The following is a 16404-nucleotide window of genomic DNA, read 5'->3' as shown; positions in this document are numbered from 1 at the left end:
ATTCAGCATGTTGAATATATTATGCCACTCCCTTAGGACCTGCCAAGTTTCTGTGGAGAGATCTGCTACTAACCTTATTGGTCTTCCCTTATAAATTATGGACTTCTTTTGTCTTGGTGTTTTTAGGATTTTTTTTATCTTTATATTTTGTAAATTTAACTACAATATGTCTTCGTGTTGACCTGGTTTTGTTGATTTTGAGGGAGCTCTCTGTGCCTCTTGGCTTTGGATGTTGGTTTCCTTCCCCAGATTAGGAAAGTTTTCACCTATAATTTCCTCAAATAAAACTTCTGCCCCTATTTCTCTCTCTTCTTCTGGAACTCCTGTGATCTGAATGTTATCATGTTTGATGGAGTCTTGGGATTCCCTAAGTCTACTTTTGTGAACCAAGATTTTTCTTTCCCTCTTCTCTTAACACTCCCAATTTTGATATGCCTTGAATCTCTTGCAGCCATGGTCTCAATCTTTACCACTTCACTGTATCTTCTTCCATCTTGTTCTGTTTTCCAGATGCCTCCCATAGAATACTGCTTACTTGCCTATCCATTTGCTGTCACCACCTTACTTTTATTTTCTAGCAAACACCTACTTATTCTTTAAAACCCAGCTATAGCATCAACTCCTACAATATCCTTCCCAGTCTTATGCATCTATAAGCTACCAATGATCACATTATATGCAATTTTTATGTTGTTACAGACCTTATAAATAGATTGAAAATCATGCTGTTTTCAACTTTATAACTTTAGCACTTAGTGCCTGCACAAAATAAATATTAGCTAAACAAATGAATTCATGATTGGGCAGAGCATAAATGGAAAGATGGGACAAGGAAAATTTAAAATAGACTCTTGCTTATTATGTAGTGGTATATATAGATATATAGTTGAACTAGTTGAAGGCAATTATGGGTACAAGGTTAAGAAATTTTTATTTCAATCTTCACATATTGGTATCACATGAAGGATCTTGCATATCATTGTAATATTCAAAACACTACTTCAAAACTGATTTAAAGGAAATATGTATGTGAAGGATTAGAATGAGGGACTGACTAAAGTTTGAGGGTAGTATTTCAGGTAATCTGTGGGAGAACTTGGATTATAGAAGTGTTAGTAGGAATAAAAGGAGAGAATCAGATGCAAAAAATAGTATTGATCACTAAGACTTGGTGACAGAGTAGATAAGAGAAAGGCAGAATACCTGGCAGAATGATTTACTAATGGACAGAGCAAAATAGGGACAACAGGAGAGCAAGTGATGGTTGATTTTGTTTGAGGCATGTTCATTGAACATCTAGAAAGTTACTGTTAAAACTCACATCTCTCTGATCTCATTGTAGTTCTTCAGTTCTCTAATGCAGAGCAGAGCCTATTGAAAGAGGACACAGAGAAGGGAAGTTTTGAAATAAAGCAGGAAGTCAAATAGATTGTGATCCCTATCTGTTCTGATGTCAGTTTTGATTGAGTAGTCTCACAGTGACAAGTGACAGGACAAAACTGTCAGTGAAGGGCCACATAAAAGAGTGAAGAAGACCTAGAAATGGAAGGTCAGAGAGGGGGATGGCAAAAAACAAACTTTATTTACTTTCCAACTCTACTGGGAACTGCTGATCAAGGAACTTCCTCACGGAAATTCAGGAAAACTAACAAAAAGTATATTAAACCAATCACTGTTTACCTTCAGAACATCCTGGGCAAATATTCAGAGAGACCCCATGCATGAAGAAAAGGCAACAAAGTAATCTATATCAACCCTTTTAAGTTTTGTATGCATTTTGATTTTGGGAAGAGAGAGAAATGATAGCAAGAGATAGAAAAAAAAAAAAACACCTCAGAATCTATCACTTATTTATTTTATTAGCTAATAAAAAAAGTAAGTCTTCATAGATTATTATTCTACTCCTACTCTTATTCTATTATTCTTATTATCCAGCTATATAACAAGTATGTATATTAGAAAGTGGGTCATTTGTAACTGCCAACACCCCCTCCTCTTATTTCCTGTTTGCTACATATGGTCCATTGTATCCAAGCTTTTAATTTCTTTAGTGTTCTGCTATTAGCAGTAGCCTCTACTAAAGAATACCCTTTAGCCCTATTTTCTCCATAGAAAGTGACTAAAATGGAATGGAAAGTGCACCTTTGCCCCAATGAACAGAACAGAATTACAATACATTTACAGTCCTGTTGACTGGGTTAAGGATCTCCTTCAGTTCACAGGATTCATCTTTTTGAAAACTGATCTACTCTCCTGCATGCCCAAAGTCTTGCTGGTTGTTTAGCTCATGTCTCTTTTTATTCAATATAAGGTATTATTATATAAGATGAGCATAGGGGTGACCTAACAGTTTTAGCTACTATGCTAGCTGATCCAGTCTTTCCAAAACGTGAGGTTCATATAATAGAGTTAAATGCCCTTATAATGAAATCATGCAGTGAGATTGTTCCTACTGGTCTTTTACACATAAAATAATTATGGTCATTTCTACCTCAGTTAAAGACATTTTGCTAAGAAGAAATTGGTTTCTATGTAACAAGGTCTCTTTGTAGTTTGCTCTAACCAAGATTAGTACTTGTTTTAGCAAGTAGCTATTAACTTCAATCCCTCTATAAAAAGATACATTTAAGTAATTACCATTACTAGCTTCTTGAGAAAATTGTGTATAATTTAGTCATTTATATTGTGTGTACAGAGTAATTTGGTACTTGATGAAAATGGTTAACTTGTGTCTGTGACTCTTGTAGATCCTACGGAACAAGTGACAATACAAGTGCTGCCATCAAAAAATGCCATCAAAGAAGGGGATAACATCACTCTCAAGTGCTTGGGAAATGGTAACCCTCCTCCTGAGGAATTTTTGTTTTACTTACCAGTAAGTGCTTACGGATTATTACTTGGGCTTAACTACTATCATTTTGTCCTGTTGTGTGGCAGCTAGCTGACATTAAAAATTGTATGTACTTGGACAGCTTAAGAGAGAACGGTGTTATTCTTGGGGAAAAGGGACACCTGTAGAATGTCCTTTGAAAGCTGTAGGGGGTTTTTTGTGATTGTTTTTGGCATCTGCCAGTGATCCTGCCTTTTCCCTCAGTGTTAAGAGATTTCAGGGGGAAAGAGATAAAAAGCTGCTCATAGGAAACCATAATTACAAAAACTCAAGTTTTCATTATCCAGATAAGCTATAAAAATCTCTTCAAAAACAGGTAACTCTAAAATGAAGAATGATGACAGCAAATGGCTTGATGTAGATTCTAGGTCTACCCACAATGCCTTCATGAACACATCTCTGAACCTCCAAAGTAGGACCATTCTGTTGTGTGTTATATTTAGCTAGATAAAATAAAGCTAGGGGCTATATCTTGCCATCATATATGGTCTTGAAGGGCCAGCCCCTCAGCTTTTATCAGTATCATAGCTGAAAAGAATGATACAGACAGAGGATAATTTGGAGCATTCCTCTGGGATGTATTCTAGACATCTAGTGGTATGGAGCCAGATAGAGAGAGCTGTCTGAGATACTAGTTAGTTCTCCCAGAGCTCTTCCCAGGTTTGGGTACGACATAACCTTCCACTGAGAGAAGCCATATACAACTTTATATTGCATTTATTGAAGGGATATGTTTACAAATGTCACCTACTACGTTTCTCAGTAATGTTTAAGAATATCATCTACTACATTACTCAGAAGACTAACATAACTGATTTCTTTTAGACTTAAATATTGGCAGAAAACTTTGTTTCTCCTAATAAATTGACATATTGCTTTTGTTTCATATGCAAATGGACTTCTGAAACTAATTATGTTTCTACTTTGGCTATCCTAATAGCCAAATTTGACAGATTTGACAAATTTGTGTCTTGGTTTTAGCAATAATATCTAATGATTATGGGTTTTTTTTTTTTTTTTTGTTGTTGTTGTTGTTGTTACTATGTGCTCTTAGTTCATCTATATTCTTTCTATTCTTAGTTTATTAATTCTTTTCTTTTCTTCACTTTTTAAAAAAAATATTTTCCTCTATCTTTCTCTTTTTCTCCCCATTCCCTTCATCCCTCCCCCCTCTTCTTCCCTTCCTTTATTCCTCCCTTTCTTATTTTTCTCTCCTTTTTATTTGGATATGTGGTATGTTTTCTTTTAAGCTGCCTCAAATATTTTTGTTGAGTTAGTCAAGGCATAAATATAAAATGAAGTTTTAGAATTAAAAAAAAAAACTGCCTTAACCCTCAAATCTGAGCCATGCTATCAATGGAATAGATGTCATCCATACCATGTATGTGAGCTCCTCAATTTCCTTAGAACCCAAATCTCAGTTATTTTTCCAGAAATCAGATAACACAAACTCTACTCTCATTTGTCCAATCATAGAAACACGTTCCTTTTTTTCTTACATAAGAAAATGCCATTTTCATCAAGAAATACAACTCATCTCATTGTAGCTACCAAGTGTAATCATCTGACATTTTACCTCTATCAAAAGGGACAGCCTGAAGGAATAAGAAGCTCAAATACTTACACGTTGACAGATGTGAGGCGCAATGCAACAGGAGACTACAAATGCTCCCTGATAGACAAAAGAAGCATGATTGCTTCAACAGCCATCACAGTTCACTGTAAGTCACCTTATTCTTCATTACCAACTTCGCTTTAAAGGCCTCTAATAGTCTAACTAGCTGTCTTTTCAAGTAAATTGCAACTATATTTTTCTCAAATGATGTGTGCTTTCAATAGGCTTATTAAGTGCATCAAAGCAAACTCAGCTTTGGTCCAGATTTCCACTGCATTATTGAAATCTGGAGTGGATCTAACAAGTGCAACTTTTGGCAGTGGAAAACTTCCATCTCCTTTCTAAATCTCTTCTATATGTGCTATTAACAAAGTATTCATGGGGATCTTAAAGAAATTACTCGTTTTGTATTTTAAGAAAATACTTAGATGTTCTCAAAGTTCACAGTGTTTGCACTTGGCCCAGAAAAAAAGTATAGATTAAATATATTTTAAATTTTTTATTGCAGAATATCATTAGTGCCCAAACCCAAGCAACATAAAGTTACTATAGACTCAACTTTTGGAAGCAGCAGAGGTAGAGACCACTAAAAGCCATTTATTGTGTGTATAGAAGGATAGAAAATTTCTGGAAATAGAACCTCTTCAAAATCACCCTAAACATACCTATTCATTAACTGTTAACCTGCTTTTGATCTCCATATACTCCAATAGTTATATTTACTCTAGTGTGATAGGAAAAAATATACACACAAAAAAGCACCTTAAGTCCTTTACTTTGAAACTGCTGACAGTCTATATTCTTGATGCACCTGATGCATTATGGAAATGGGGAACTAATTTGAACCGTTCCCCAGTGACACTACAATTTACAGAGTGCTTTAGGCAAATGTCAGTCTTGCTTGGAGGTATAGGCCAAACTTTTCTAGTAAGTCCTTTGTACCCAGTAGCACCTCAAGACATGATCCATTGCAAGAAAGTTTCTCTAGACATGATCTGCTATAATCCCATTGAGTATGAGGGGTTTTGTTGTTTCAAAACCAAAAGAGACTTTTGAAATTCTTCTGAGGTAATGATTGTAAGTCTTTCTTTCTGCCTATAATGCTTGGAAAACATATAGAATGGAAGCTAAGACTTTGAGGGAGATACAAAGCTATACACTGGGGAAGAGAGTAACCAGATGGTTGCTTTGAGTGTCTGATGTTGGGAGCACACCCTGGGGAACCCTAGAAAAACAGCAAACTGTTAAGAAATGTTCACCACCAGGCCATTTCTCTGTTTGTTCCATGTTCATGTTGTATAGATCTGAGTGTGTCTGCCATCAGAAGCTGGTTAGAAAGAAAGCAGTGACCTCTCAGGATAACAACAATGCTACTTTTTCTCTGGGGACCAGTCAGTCCTGGGACCATTTATCCAGCCTGTTCCATGACCACCCCATCCCCCAAAAGAAATGAAGTGAGAGAACATAACCAGCAGATAGAACTGCCTATAAAATAACTCCCTGATATCATTGTCCATGAGATCTGTGGGCCAATACCAATAATCCAGTGCTTGGAGATGGTACAGTAAGCTTATATTTAAGAGACCCTAAAAGGAAAGAGCCCTTATTTATGTTACTTGTAGATCAGCAGGAATGGATAGATAACAGAGTGATAAGGCAAAAGACTTGGGTGCAGCCACATTGTAGCTCAATGATCAACTGTGATAAAGAAAAAAATAAAATAAACAAAAGTATGTAACAACTTAATTGGATTTCACTGCACTTAATTGGATTGAAATGATTTTTGGTTTTGAAAGGTTGACTATCACATTGGGCTTTAAGGACTGTATTTCTCTTTAACTACAAATAAAACAAGATTTTACTCTGAATTACGTGAAATGAAAACATAAAAATCCTATTTTTTGGTCCATTTATCCTTGATTGTTGTTTGTTGTCTGAAAACAAGATTTGTCTCCTTTGCATAGATGACTAAAGGGAGTATGGATAGAGAGGCAGCAAGCCACGCTTGCACATGTTTGCAGAAGGTCGTCAGGGCTTCCCGCCCACAGATCCATAGTTGCTGATGAAACATCTACTATTCCTCTGCCGATTCATGCACAGATAGAGTCCTCATCAGAACTTCCAAAGTCCATCATCATCCTTTAAAATCACTTCTCTTATCTCCTCACCGGCAAGTTAACTGTCCGACGAGTAAAAGCTTCTAACTCTCCCTGAATAGGATGTTCATCTAAGTGTAATTGACTCAAACTTTCTGAGGAAACTCCACTTTTCTCTGTGACAATGCATATCTTAATATTAATGAGAAACGGGGAAAGCATGCTTCTTTCTTTCATTCAGTAATTGTGTTTCAGAGCCTACCATGTAGCAGACATTGTGGATACTCAGTAACAACTCAAGGAATGGCTCCTACCTTCACAGTTCTTACAATCTTTATGTATTTTTTTATCTCTTTAAAGTTTATTTATTTTGATAGAGAGGGAGAGAGAGAGAATCCCAAGCAGACTCCGTGCTGTCAGCACGGAGCTTGACACAGCGCTCGATCCTGTGAACCACAGATCACGACCTGAGCCAAAATCCAGAGTTGGACACTTAACCCACTGAGGCACCCCAATAGTTCTTACACCCTACCGGAAAAACAAGTATTAAAAAGGATGTTACAAACAATCAATGAACTTAAGCTATAACATGTGTAAAACCAAGGAAAAGCACAGGGTGCAATAGGAAATCCCCACTGCCATAGAATAAAGTCTCAACTCAGCAAGGTAAGCACAGTCCTTAGGGTCTGGCTTCTACTAATTATATAGGTTTATCTTTCATGTGTTCTAATCATTCATAGTAGATTACTCACCACTATTAAAGCTGCCATACGCCCTCAGCTCTTTGCCTTTGTTTATGTGGCAGGAGTTTCCCTGTTTCTCCATTTATCAAAGCCCTTCTCAACAGTCAGGGACCACAAGCAGACACTGTCTCCTATACAAGGCCTTTATCAGTGGTTTGAAACTCAGTTTGGCTCTGTTCTCTACACTCCCATAAGTCTTTGCTTGTACCTCCATTTGTAGCCCTTCCTTTAGTTTTTCAACAAATATTCATTGAGCTGCTGCTGTATTAGAGTCACATAGTTGAGTGCGTATTACTTCTACCTCAAAAATTGTAAATTGTAAGCTTCTATTCATTTCTGTATCTCCTGTCAGAGCTTGAAACATAGTAGCTGCACAATAAATGTTTGTTCTATTGAATTAAATTTTCCTCATACAGATCATACTGTGATAGTAAGATTTTATAGAAATTACTTTCCATCTGAAAGATTATGCCTACTTAGATGTTTTTATACTCTATTTTAAAAATGATACCTGCCAAGAATGTACCTAACAACTGATCTTATTTAAAATTTCAACTGCCTGAGAAATGGAATAGCATTTTTTAAAAATCTACTATAGTCAATTCTCTCTGAAGAAACAGACTTCCTCATGGTTTTTCACATTATCACCTGCTGTCTAAATATACTTGATTTTCTCCTGGCATGGCTTATCAACTCTTTTTATAATATTTACCTAGTCATCATCTTTCGTTTCTTCCAGAGTGATTTAAGAAATATTTTTCTTAAGGTAATAGACCCCAGGGGAATACTTATATGCAGTCAAAACATCAGTCATGTTAACTCCAAATAAATGCATAGTCAAGTAGATTGACCATTCACATGTCCAAACTAGTCTCAAAGCTGGCTTGAAATACTGGACTTATTATGCTACAGTTCAGTTATTTTGGTCACATAAATCAGTTCTGAATTTTGACTACAGTTAGAAGGATTTTTTTTCTTTCATCTTTTCTTCTCAAAAATATTTTGACTATCTTCCTTTCCTGGAGTTTGCATTTCAAGCAGATTTTCTGCTTCACAGATTTGGATTTGTCCCTAAATCCAAGTGGGGAAGTGACCAAGCAGATTGGTGATGCCTTGCCTGTGTCATGCACGATATCTGCTAGTAGGAATGCTACTGTGGTATGGATGAAAGTAAGTATGATTCCTTGGTACTGTTACACTGTTTGGACTGACTCCTTTCTGGCTTCTTTTGCATTTTATATGACATCTAAATATGTATATCCATGGGTAATATGTTTATACACCCACACTCATGCTCTTTCTCTACATTATAATAATATAATGATGTCACAATCAAATTTTAGAGGTACTCAACAACACTATGGCATCCATAATTGGTTGTCTGAACTTTACCTTGGGACATTGATTTGTGTGTATCTACTAATTCTACACATACACACGTACTCACAGACACACACATGTATGCAGTTACATGCTGTAGAGCTTAACAATTTTCAGTGTGTTTTAAGCCACATTATTCTCACAAGACCCCTATGAAATATGCAGACATTTATTATATCCTCATGTTATTCATAAAGAAGCTGGTGTGAGAGAAATCAGAAAGGTCTCAAGTGACAGAGTTAGATTCCAATTCAGGCCTCACTGGGTACAGTAAATGCTGTGCTTCTGATCACCCAATGTTCAGCTTCTCTGCTGAAACTGATCTTAAGTGTCTGTGAGTCCATTGAATTAGTAGCTCCTTGAAGGTAGGGATCTCTTTTCATCCCTGGGTCATAGTAGATCACAGTGGAACTTGGTCAGTATTTCCTGAGTGAGTGCTTATATTCTTGTAATTGTCTGAAATGCAAGCAATTACTGAGAACCTAATCACTGTTCTTTTTAGAGTGTGATAGTAGGATTGGTAATTGCTAACTTGAGACAAGGTTATCACCAGAGGGAAAGATGGTAACTATAATCCCACCAGGAAATCATTGCCTAGTATATCTAAACATCCAGTGCATGTGTTGACAAACACATACAAACCATTTCACATAGGAGTTGACAAGAATTGTCTTTATAAAAAAATGTATTGTTAGAATTTCTCCTTGCTGAAAATATACATTATTTTGTATTGATTTTTTTAAATTTTTTAAACATTTATTTATTATTGAGAGACAGAGAGAGACAGAGAATGAACATGGGAGGGGCAGAAAGAGGGGGATACACAGTATCCGAAGCAGGCTCCAGGCTCTGAGCTGTCAGCATAGAGCCTGACGCGGGACTCGAATCCACAAACCATGAGATCGTGACCTGAGCCAAAGTCGGGTGCTTAACCAACTGAGCCACCCAGGCACCCCTTGTATTGCTTTTTGATCTCTTTTAACACTAGATCCCCTGTGACTTGTTTTTTTCTTGTAAAGCTCATCTTTGTATTTTATTTTCTTTTAGCCTCCTCACTCTTCTTGTGTTCATTCAGATAATTAAAATGTCACCCTGTAGACTGCATATTTAATAGGATGTATTTGTAGTCGTTGATGGTCAAAGGACTAGACAAATTCTAGGCAACTAGACTACTCAGCAATCATATGAGCACTCATAGTTTGTTTTACTACAGGACTAGAGAAACTAAATTTACTTGGCTAAACCAGTTTCTACATCTGCAGATGCAGTCACTGTTGTTAATTGAATGCCTAATGTCAATAAGGCTGATCAAGATTACCTGGCCATTGATTAGTTGATGAGGAGTGGAGAAAAATTCACAGTGGGGAAAGACCACATGATTTTAAGATTGTGTTTAGTTTTCTGCTTAGGAGAATTTCTATTACTGGTAATGATAGAATTGTTTTCTGTGTATCAAATGATTTTTAAAATTAAATGCTATTTCCTTTGTTCATAGAAATTAGGATAGTAAGCTGTTATTAATGGTTTCTTTAAAAAGCATTTTGTCATGATTGTCATGGCACTGCAATGGATCCCATGTCTTGAGAAAATGACATTTCTAGCATTTATGCCTATCATTGATAACATAGCGTGGGTCTCCAGGGTCTTTCAATACTAGTTCATCTACATTTACTACAAGGGGTAGCTGTTATTAATTGGGAACTTTCCTGAAAGTTCTTATTACTTATATAATTAAGTCCTCACAATTCAGTATGGTAAGATTATTATCCTACTTCAATAATAAGGAAACTGAGTCTTAGAAGTGTATGAATTTGTTCCAAATTATAAATTCAGTAAATAATACAGTGAAATAAAACTGAATCTGTAAAACTACAAAGGAAAAGGGAAATCTATTTTTGAAAGCATCTGAAGTTAAGAAAAAGGAACTTGCCTTTTCTTTAGACCCAGAAGAATAATTTTAGGCTCCATGATTATCTAATAAATATATGTGGACCATATGAAGTAATTAACTTCTTATTTAATCAGGATAACATCAGGCTTCGATCTAGCCCATCATTTTCTAGTCTCCATTATCAGGACGCTGGAAACTATGTCTGTGAAACTGCTCTGCAGGAGGTGGAAGGCCTGAAGAAAAGAGAGTCGTTGACACTGATCGTAGAAGGTAATAAATACTGGCACATCAATTCAAAATTTTCTTTGAGAATTTGGTATCTAGTTTCTCTTAAGAGCTCTGTTCAACATCTTACTTTAATTGTAATGATATTGCAGGAAAACCTCAAATCAAAATGACAAAGAAAACTGATCCCAGTGGACTGTCTAAAACAATAATCTGCCATGTGGAAGGTTTTCCGAAGCCAGCTATACAGTGGACAATTACTGGCAGTGGAAGCGTCATAAACCAAGCAAGTATTTGTCTTCTTGTTATGTGCTGTACTTGGTATGATGTGGGGTTTTACTGAAGTACCTAAACTGTAGGCTAGCTTGTTAGCAGCATGAAATTTGCAGTATATTCTCAGAGGAAGCTTTTGCTAACTTCCTAATTTTTCCGAAGGAAAGAACGTGGCTCAAAGAGAAATTTTAAATCCCAGGGCCATGGAGAAGGGAAGAATCATTATGTTGTGGTCAGTATCTGTTTTTAAAAGAATGTAAATTGAGTGCTGTTCCATGGTCGTTAATTTCTGAAACTTGGGTGATTAAAACATTAAGGTATACACTTTTCTGCATCATAAACTTACACATCTGAGTATAAGTGGCCTCCATTACTTTGCTTACTTATGCACGTTAAGGGATATTTCTTCTTAAAACTGGGCCCTGGGGGGTGGTGAAGAACACAGTCACCATTTGTAAACATATGGTCTAATTTGTGTATGCCAAGGCTAGGGCCAGAATAAGGCTGGCTAAATAGATAGTGTCTCTCTAGGATGTTTCCTTCTGAACAAAAGTAGACATAAAGCAAACTTTAATATTTGTACCTTTGTCAGGACATTTTAATAATAGTAAAGGGCTAATAACTTATGGACACTACCAATAATTTTCTGTTTGACAGAAATAATAATAATAATAGAATCTGACCTGTCACTAGGGGTTCAGTACTGTCATCCCATTAAATTGCTAGTCTGCTTGGGTTACTGACATACTTGTTCATTCCATTTTCTCTACGGTAGTTTTCATGGCCCTGTTCTTAGTGGAGCCAGTTAAAGACTCTTTAGGAACACCCAGCAGTGCCATTTGATTATCTGAATCTTCTGTGCTGCCTTCTTCCCAGCTTTGGACACAATTGAAATCCGAGAAGGCATTCATAAAGCAGAGTTGCATTTAGTTTTAAGTTAAAATTTCTACTCTTTCTCTGCCATGGAAGTTGGGCTGCTGGTCCAGCTTATACAACATAATTTTGCAGAGCAAGGAGAATTTTGGCTCTTTTACCTGTGAGTGATGCATATGTATTTGCATAACTCCAAGTATGGAAGGTCCCCAAAGGAGTGGACATACTTGAAGCAAATGACTCCTGATTTGATTGGGTGTGATGGGGACACACAAGGCAGCATACATGAGGAAGGCAAAATGTCTCTAGACATTTTGGCTCTAAGGAAATTCAGTTTTCTTATTTCAGAAAAAAAAAACAAGAAACACCAGAATTGCTGACAGTGTACAGATCTATGTTTTTTTTAGCATCAAAAATGACTGTTTTCTGTTCTATTATTTTTGTTTCTAGTTCAACTAAGTGATAATTATAGCAAAAAAAACCCACCTTTATATACTGGAAAATAGAAAAATAAGCACACAACAGATATTTGATGAACAGATAGAGAGATTTAAAAGGCCACCCTTGAAATGAATAAATACATTTTACAGAGATAAAACAAAAGCAAAGACTCAGTGAGAAAGTCATGTGAAAAATACTAGTGGGAAGTGGAAAAGTAGCATGTGAACTTACTATGAGGATAAAAATAACAATGCCATTCTTCATTGTCAAGGAGAAGGATTGATTCTGGCCCGCTAGGTGATATGTTATTTTTCTTGTTCTAGATTTGTGCTGATCCATCCATAATCTTTTATTTGTTCCCTGCTCAGTCACATGGTGAATCTATTATTTTATAACTACTGATGCCTCTAACCACTCCTGTCCCAGGGACTAGATAATCTCCCTAAGCAAGAGACTATCCTATGACCTCAAGGCTCTTACAGTATAGTTGGAGGAAGCAAAGAACAATGTAGGACATGGTGTGCATAACACAACTCAGAAAAGAGTCCAAGTACATATTTGCTTTAATCCAGTTGGCCCTTGGAGTCAAGTCCTGGGAAAGAAATTAAAGTGAATTGTCTCGGAGCAACTGGGTGGCTCAGTCAGTGGTGCACACGACTTTTGATCTCAGGTTTGTAAATTCAAGCCCCATGCTGGGTGTAGAGATTGCTTAAAAAAATAAAAAATACAAATAAAGTGAATTATCTCTTATTTTTGGAGGAATTGAATTGCAATGATTGTCCTCATTAACACCTCACAAAAAACAAATGAACTTACCAGTCACTGAAAAAGAATCCATTCCGTATTTAGCTCAGGAAACAAGAAAAAATAGTTTGATTTTCCCATGAGCAAATCATACATATGTAAGTACTTAGATATAATGTTGAAGTTAAAGGAATTAACCCCTGAAGTTAAAAACAATGACATAATTTACAAATAAAAATTAAATTCTTAAATTTATTAAGAGAAAACCAGTGATTAGATCATTGCTGATTAATCATTTTGAGACAAGTACTCTCATGCCAAAGTACTAACTAGCCTGAGAATCTCGAAAAAACAGAAAGAGTTTAATTAATTTAATAATTACAATAAAAGAATAAACAGAATAGAAGAATAAACAGAAATTTGATTTTGGATCCACTAATCTTTCCTTCCCTGCTGCAGATATAAACCTGAATTGGCCTTTTATCGTTGACCTTATATATATCTCTGAACACCAGATAGCACTACAAAGCACCTCTCCTGGTTCACTCAGTATTACTCTTTTCCATGTGTTTAATCCATATATACTTCTAAGTTCATCTTCCTTCTTCTTTTCCAGACAGAGGAATCTCCTTATGTAAATGGCAGGTATTATAGTAAAATTATCATTTCCCCCGAAGAGAATGTTACATTAACTTGCACAGCAGAAAACCAGCTGGAGAGAACAGTAAACTCCTTGAATGTCTCTGCTAGTGAGTATTTCATTTCTGGCATTAAAAAAGTAAGAAAATTTGAAGTTATTCTTCATTAGTTTAAAATCTTCAATTCCATCTTCCTGTACTGCATTATGGTAAGTTTTATTTATTTATTTTGCATTTGGTGTCATCATCACAGGCTCTTTTCTTTTTTTCTTTTCCCGGTGTTCATCCTTGTACTATCCTTGTCTTGACCGTTAAACCATTTCATGTTTTATCAGTCCAGAGACCTTATCTTGTCCAGGTATACTTCCCAAGAGCAACAGAGGATAAGAACTGAGTTGTTCTTTTTTAATCCGTGTTTTGTGTTCCGAATAGAGATAATTCAAAGATTATCTGAAAACACCTTTTAACAGTTTTAATTTTGGTAAAATTTTAATTCCCTTTAATCTATTACTTTGCATTCCAATTCTTTGAGGTATTTATCCCACCTTTATTTTGAATAGGAATGCCACATGCTTAGTCATTTAGCAAACTGATAGAAAACCGATACTCGAATTTATGAAATCCAGCTTCCAAAGTTGATGCTTTTGAAGATGATATTTGAGTCATGACTACAAATTAGATCAATGCAATTATCTTAGAAAAGTGAAAAAAATCTGACATGTTGAGCAACTTCTTCTGAAAACAGTTTTCACTTAATTTGAAATTATCTATCGTCTTCAATTTTGTCATTGTTTCTATCACTGGTCAACATTAAGCTGGACAGGATGCTAACTGACCTTCCAGACTTTTATTTTTCAGTCAGTTGGAATCCTGTATGTGACATGAGCAGGATAGGGATATACTGACTAGGAACTAGCTGGAGCTAGGAAAAAATAATTGTGTAGAGATAATGGTCCTTAACAGAATATGACTGAAATATAAAAAAGCCTGATGGATTGACAGGACAAAAGAACCAAACAAATTTAACTCTAAAATAGGTGCATTGACTTCTCAAAATTCAATTTAGCAAGTATTGATTTGTCCAACCTACAAAAAGAACTTATCCTTTCTTCCTGAACACAAGTTTCTCTTTTATTCCAACCCATTGAATAGCGGTTTCTAGACCTTGCAGTGGCTTGATGAACATGTAATACAGTTGTTTTCAATTTCACTGAGCACGTCCTAAAATTCCAATATAGTATATATGAGGACAGTCTGGGAATCTGCATTTTAACAAATGTCACTGGAGGTTCTGATGCAGGCCCATGCACATAGAAGAATATTTAAGTAGTTTAATATTAGATGATAATCCAGCACATCAGCAATTCTTAAAATGGGCCAGGAGCATGGTGCTATCAGAGTCATTTGGAGGGCTTCTGCAAACATCACATGGGATACCTCTTTGTCTCTGAAACATCCCTAGTTTTAACCTCTGCCCCCACCACTGTGAGAACATCGCTAATGACAAGTCCCTGACACTAGAGGATAAAAATGAATTCTCCACTGAGGCAGGAAAAGTTGAGAAACTGCATTGTGATATATGGCAACTTGTTTCTCTTAAGGAAAAAAAGCCCTATTAAAAGGTGGTAAATAGTGGAGAAATTAATACGGATTTCAGATTAACACTAAAGCTTGTCAGTTGTGAAATTTTCTATGGTAGATTAATACCTTCGCAGTTTTAACGACTCTCCTTAAAACAAGATTAATTTCTTTGTAGGGAAGTTCACGCTCTATTAAATGTAAATTTTTTTCTACCCTTAGCTGTAGAATAGATATTTTATCTTTGAGTATTATTACATCATACTATAATGGTAAAGGTGACTTTCATATATCAACAAATTTTGTTTTTAATTTCATATTAACATTTTTCATTTCAGTAAGTATTCCAGAGCACGATGAGGCAGACGAGATAAGTGGTAGGTACTATGCTGCCGACTCTTCTTCCTTGACTATCAGCTCAAGATTTATGAAGTGTCATTGTATAAGTAATTTCTTAGCTGCCACAATTTTGACTTGAATTAAAATAGCAAATGAGACCAGATAGCAAGAATGCTAAAACTTTTATCTTTTAAAAGCACAAGTTTGCATGTTACTCATAGTAGTAGTAAGCCTTAATTATTCTTAATAAGAAATTATAGCCAGATTGACTTCTTTTCAGAAATCCTTGGCGGTGTCTGTAATTGCATGGACTTTTCTTCTCTGTTGTAGATGAAAACAGAGAAAAGGTGAATGACCAGGCAAAACTAATTGTGGGAATCGTAGTTGGTCTCCTCCTCGCTGCCCTGGTTGCTGGCGTTGTCTACTGGCTGTATATGAAGAAATCAAAGTAAGTTATGGAAAAACTAACGTCCCTGGGGAGAAAATGCAGTGTGTCAGTGATGCTAACGTCAGCTGGGTGTACAATTTCTGTAACTGGAAAGGCATGTACCCCAAATCAGGCTGATGGTGTTTTGCTTTCAGCTCACAGTGACTGTTTTGTCAGCATCGGGGAATTCGCTTGGGGTGTGATTTCACAGGTGTCCCCTTATTTTTCTCAGTCAATCGTCTAAATTCAGT

At 36.0% G+C, this 16404-nt stretch overlaps 1 protein-coding gene across 5 annotated transcripts in view; it reads left to right on the top strand.

Moving 5' to 3' along the window:
* Positions 1-16404, top strand: part of ALCAM (activated leukocyte cell adhesion molecule) — a 221004-nt gene that overhangs the window by 182600 nt on the left and 22000 nt on the right. The window contains exons 7-14 of one of the 5 annotated variants that reach the window (XM_025913153.2): positions 2748-2875; positions 4479-4611; positions 8402-8514; positions 10750-10885; positions 10993-11126; positions 13788-13920; positions 15726-15764; positions 16057-16174. In XM_025913153.2, coding sequence (XP_025768938.1) covers positions 2748-2875; positions 4479-4611; positions 8402-8514; positions 10750-10885; positions 10993-11126; positions 13788-13920; positions 15726-15764; positions 16057-16174 — 934 coding nt within the window. Of the gene's footprint in view, positions 1-2747; positions 2876-4478; positions 4612-8401; positions 8515-10749; positions 10886-10992; positions 11131-13787; positions 13921-15725; positions 15765-16056; positions 16179-16404 lie in introns of those variants that run through there. The other 4 variants (XM_086675539.1, XM_086675543.1, XM_086675542.1 and 1 more) reach the window with 4 other exon arrangements.

This window comes from Puma concolor, chromosome C2 (assembly GCF_028749965.1).
Source record: "Puma concolor isolate L17-30 chromosome C2, mPumCon1.1.hap2, whole genome shotgun sequence".
NCBI lineage: Eukaryota > Metazoa > Chordata > Mammalia > Carnivora > Felidae > Puma > Puma concolor.
This window is presented reverse-complemented; position numbering and strand designations above follow the sequence as displayed.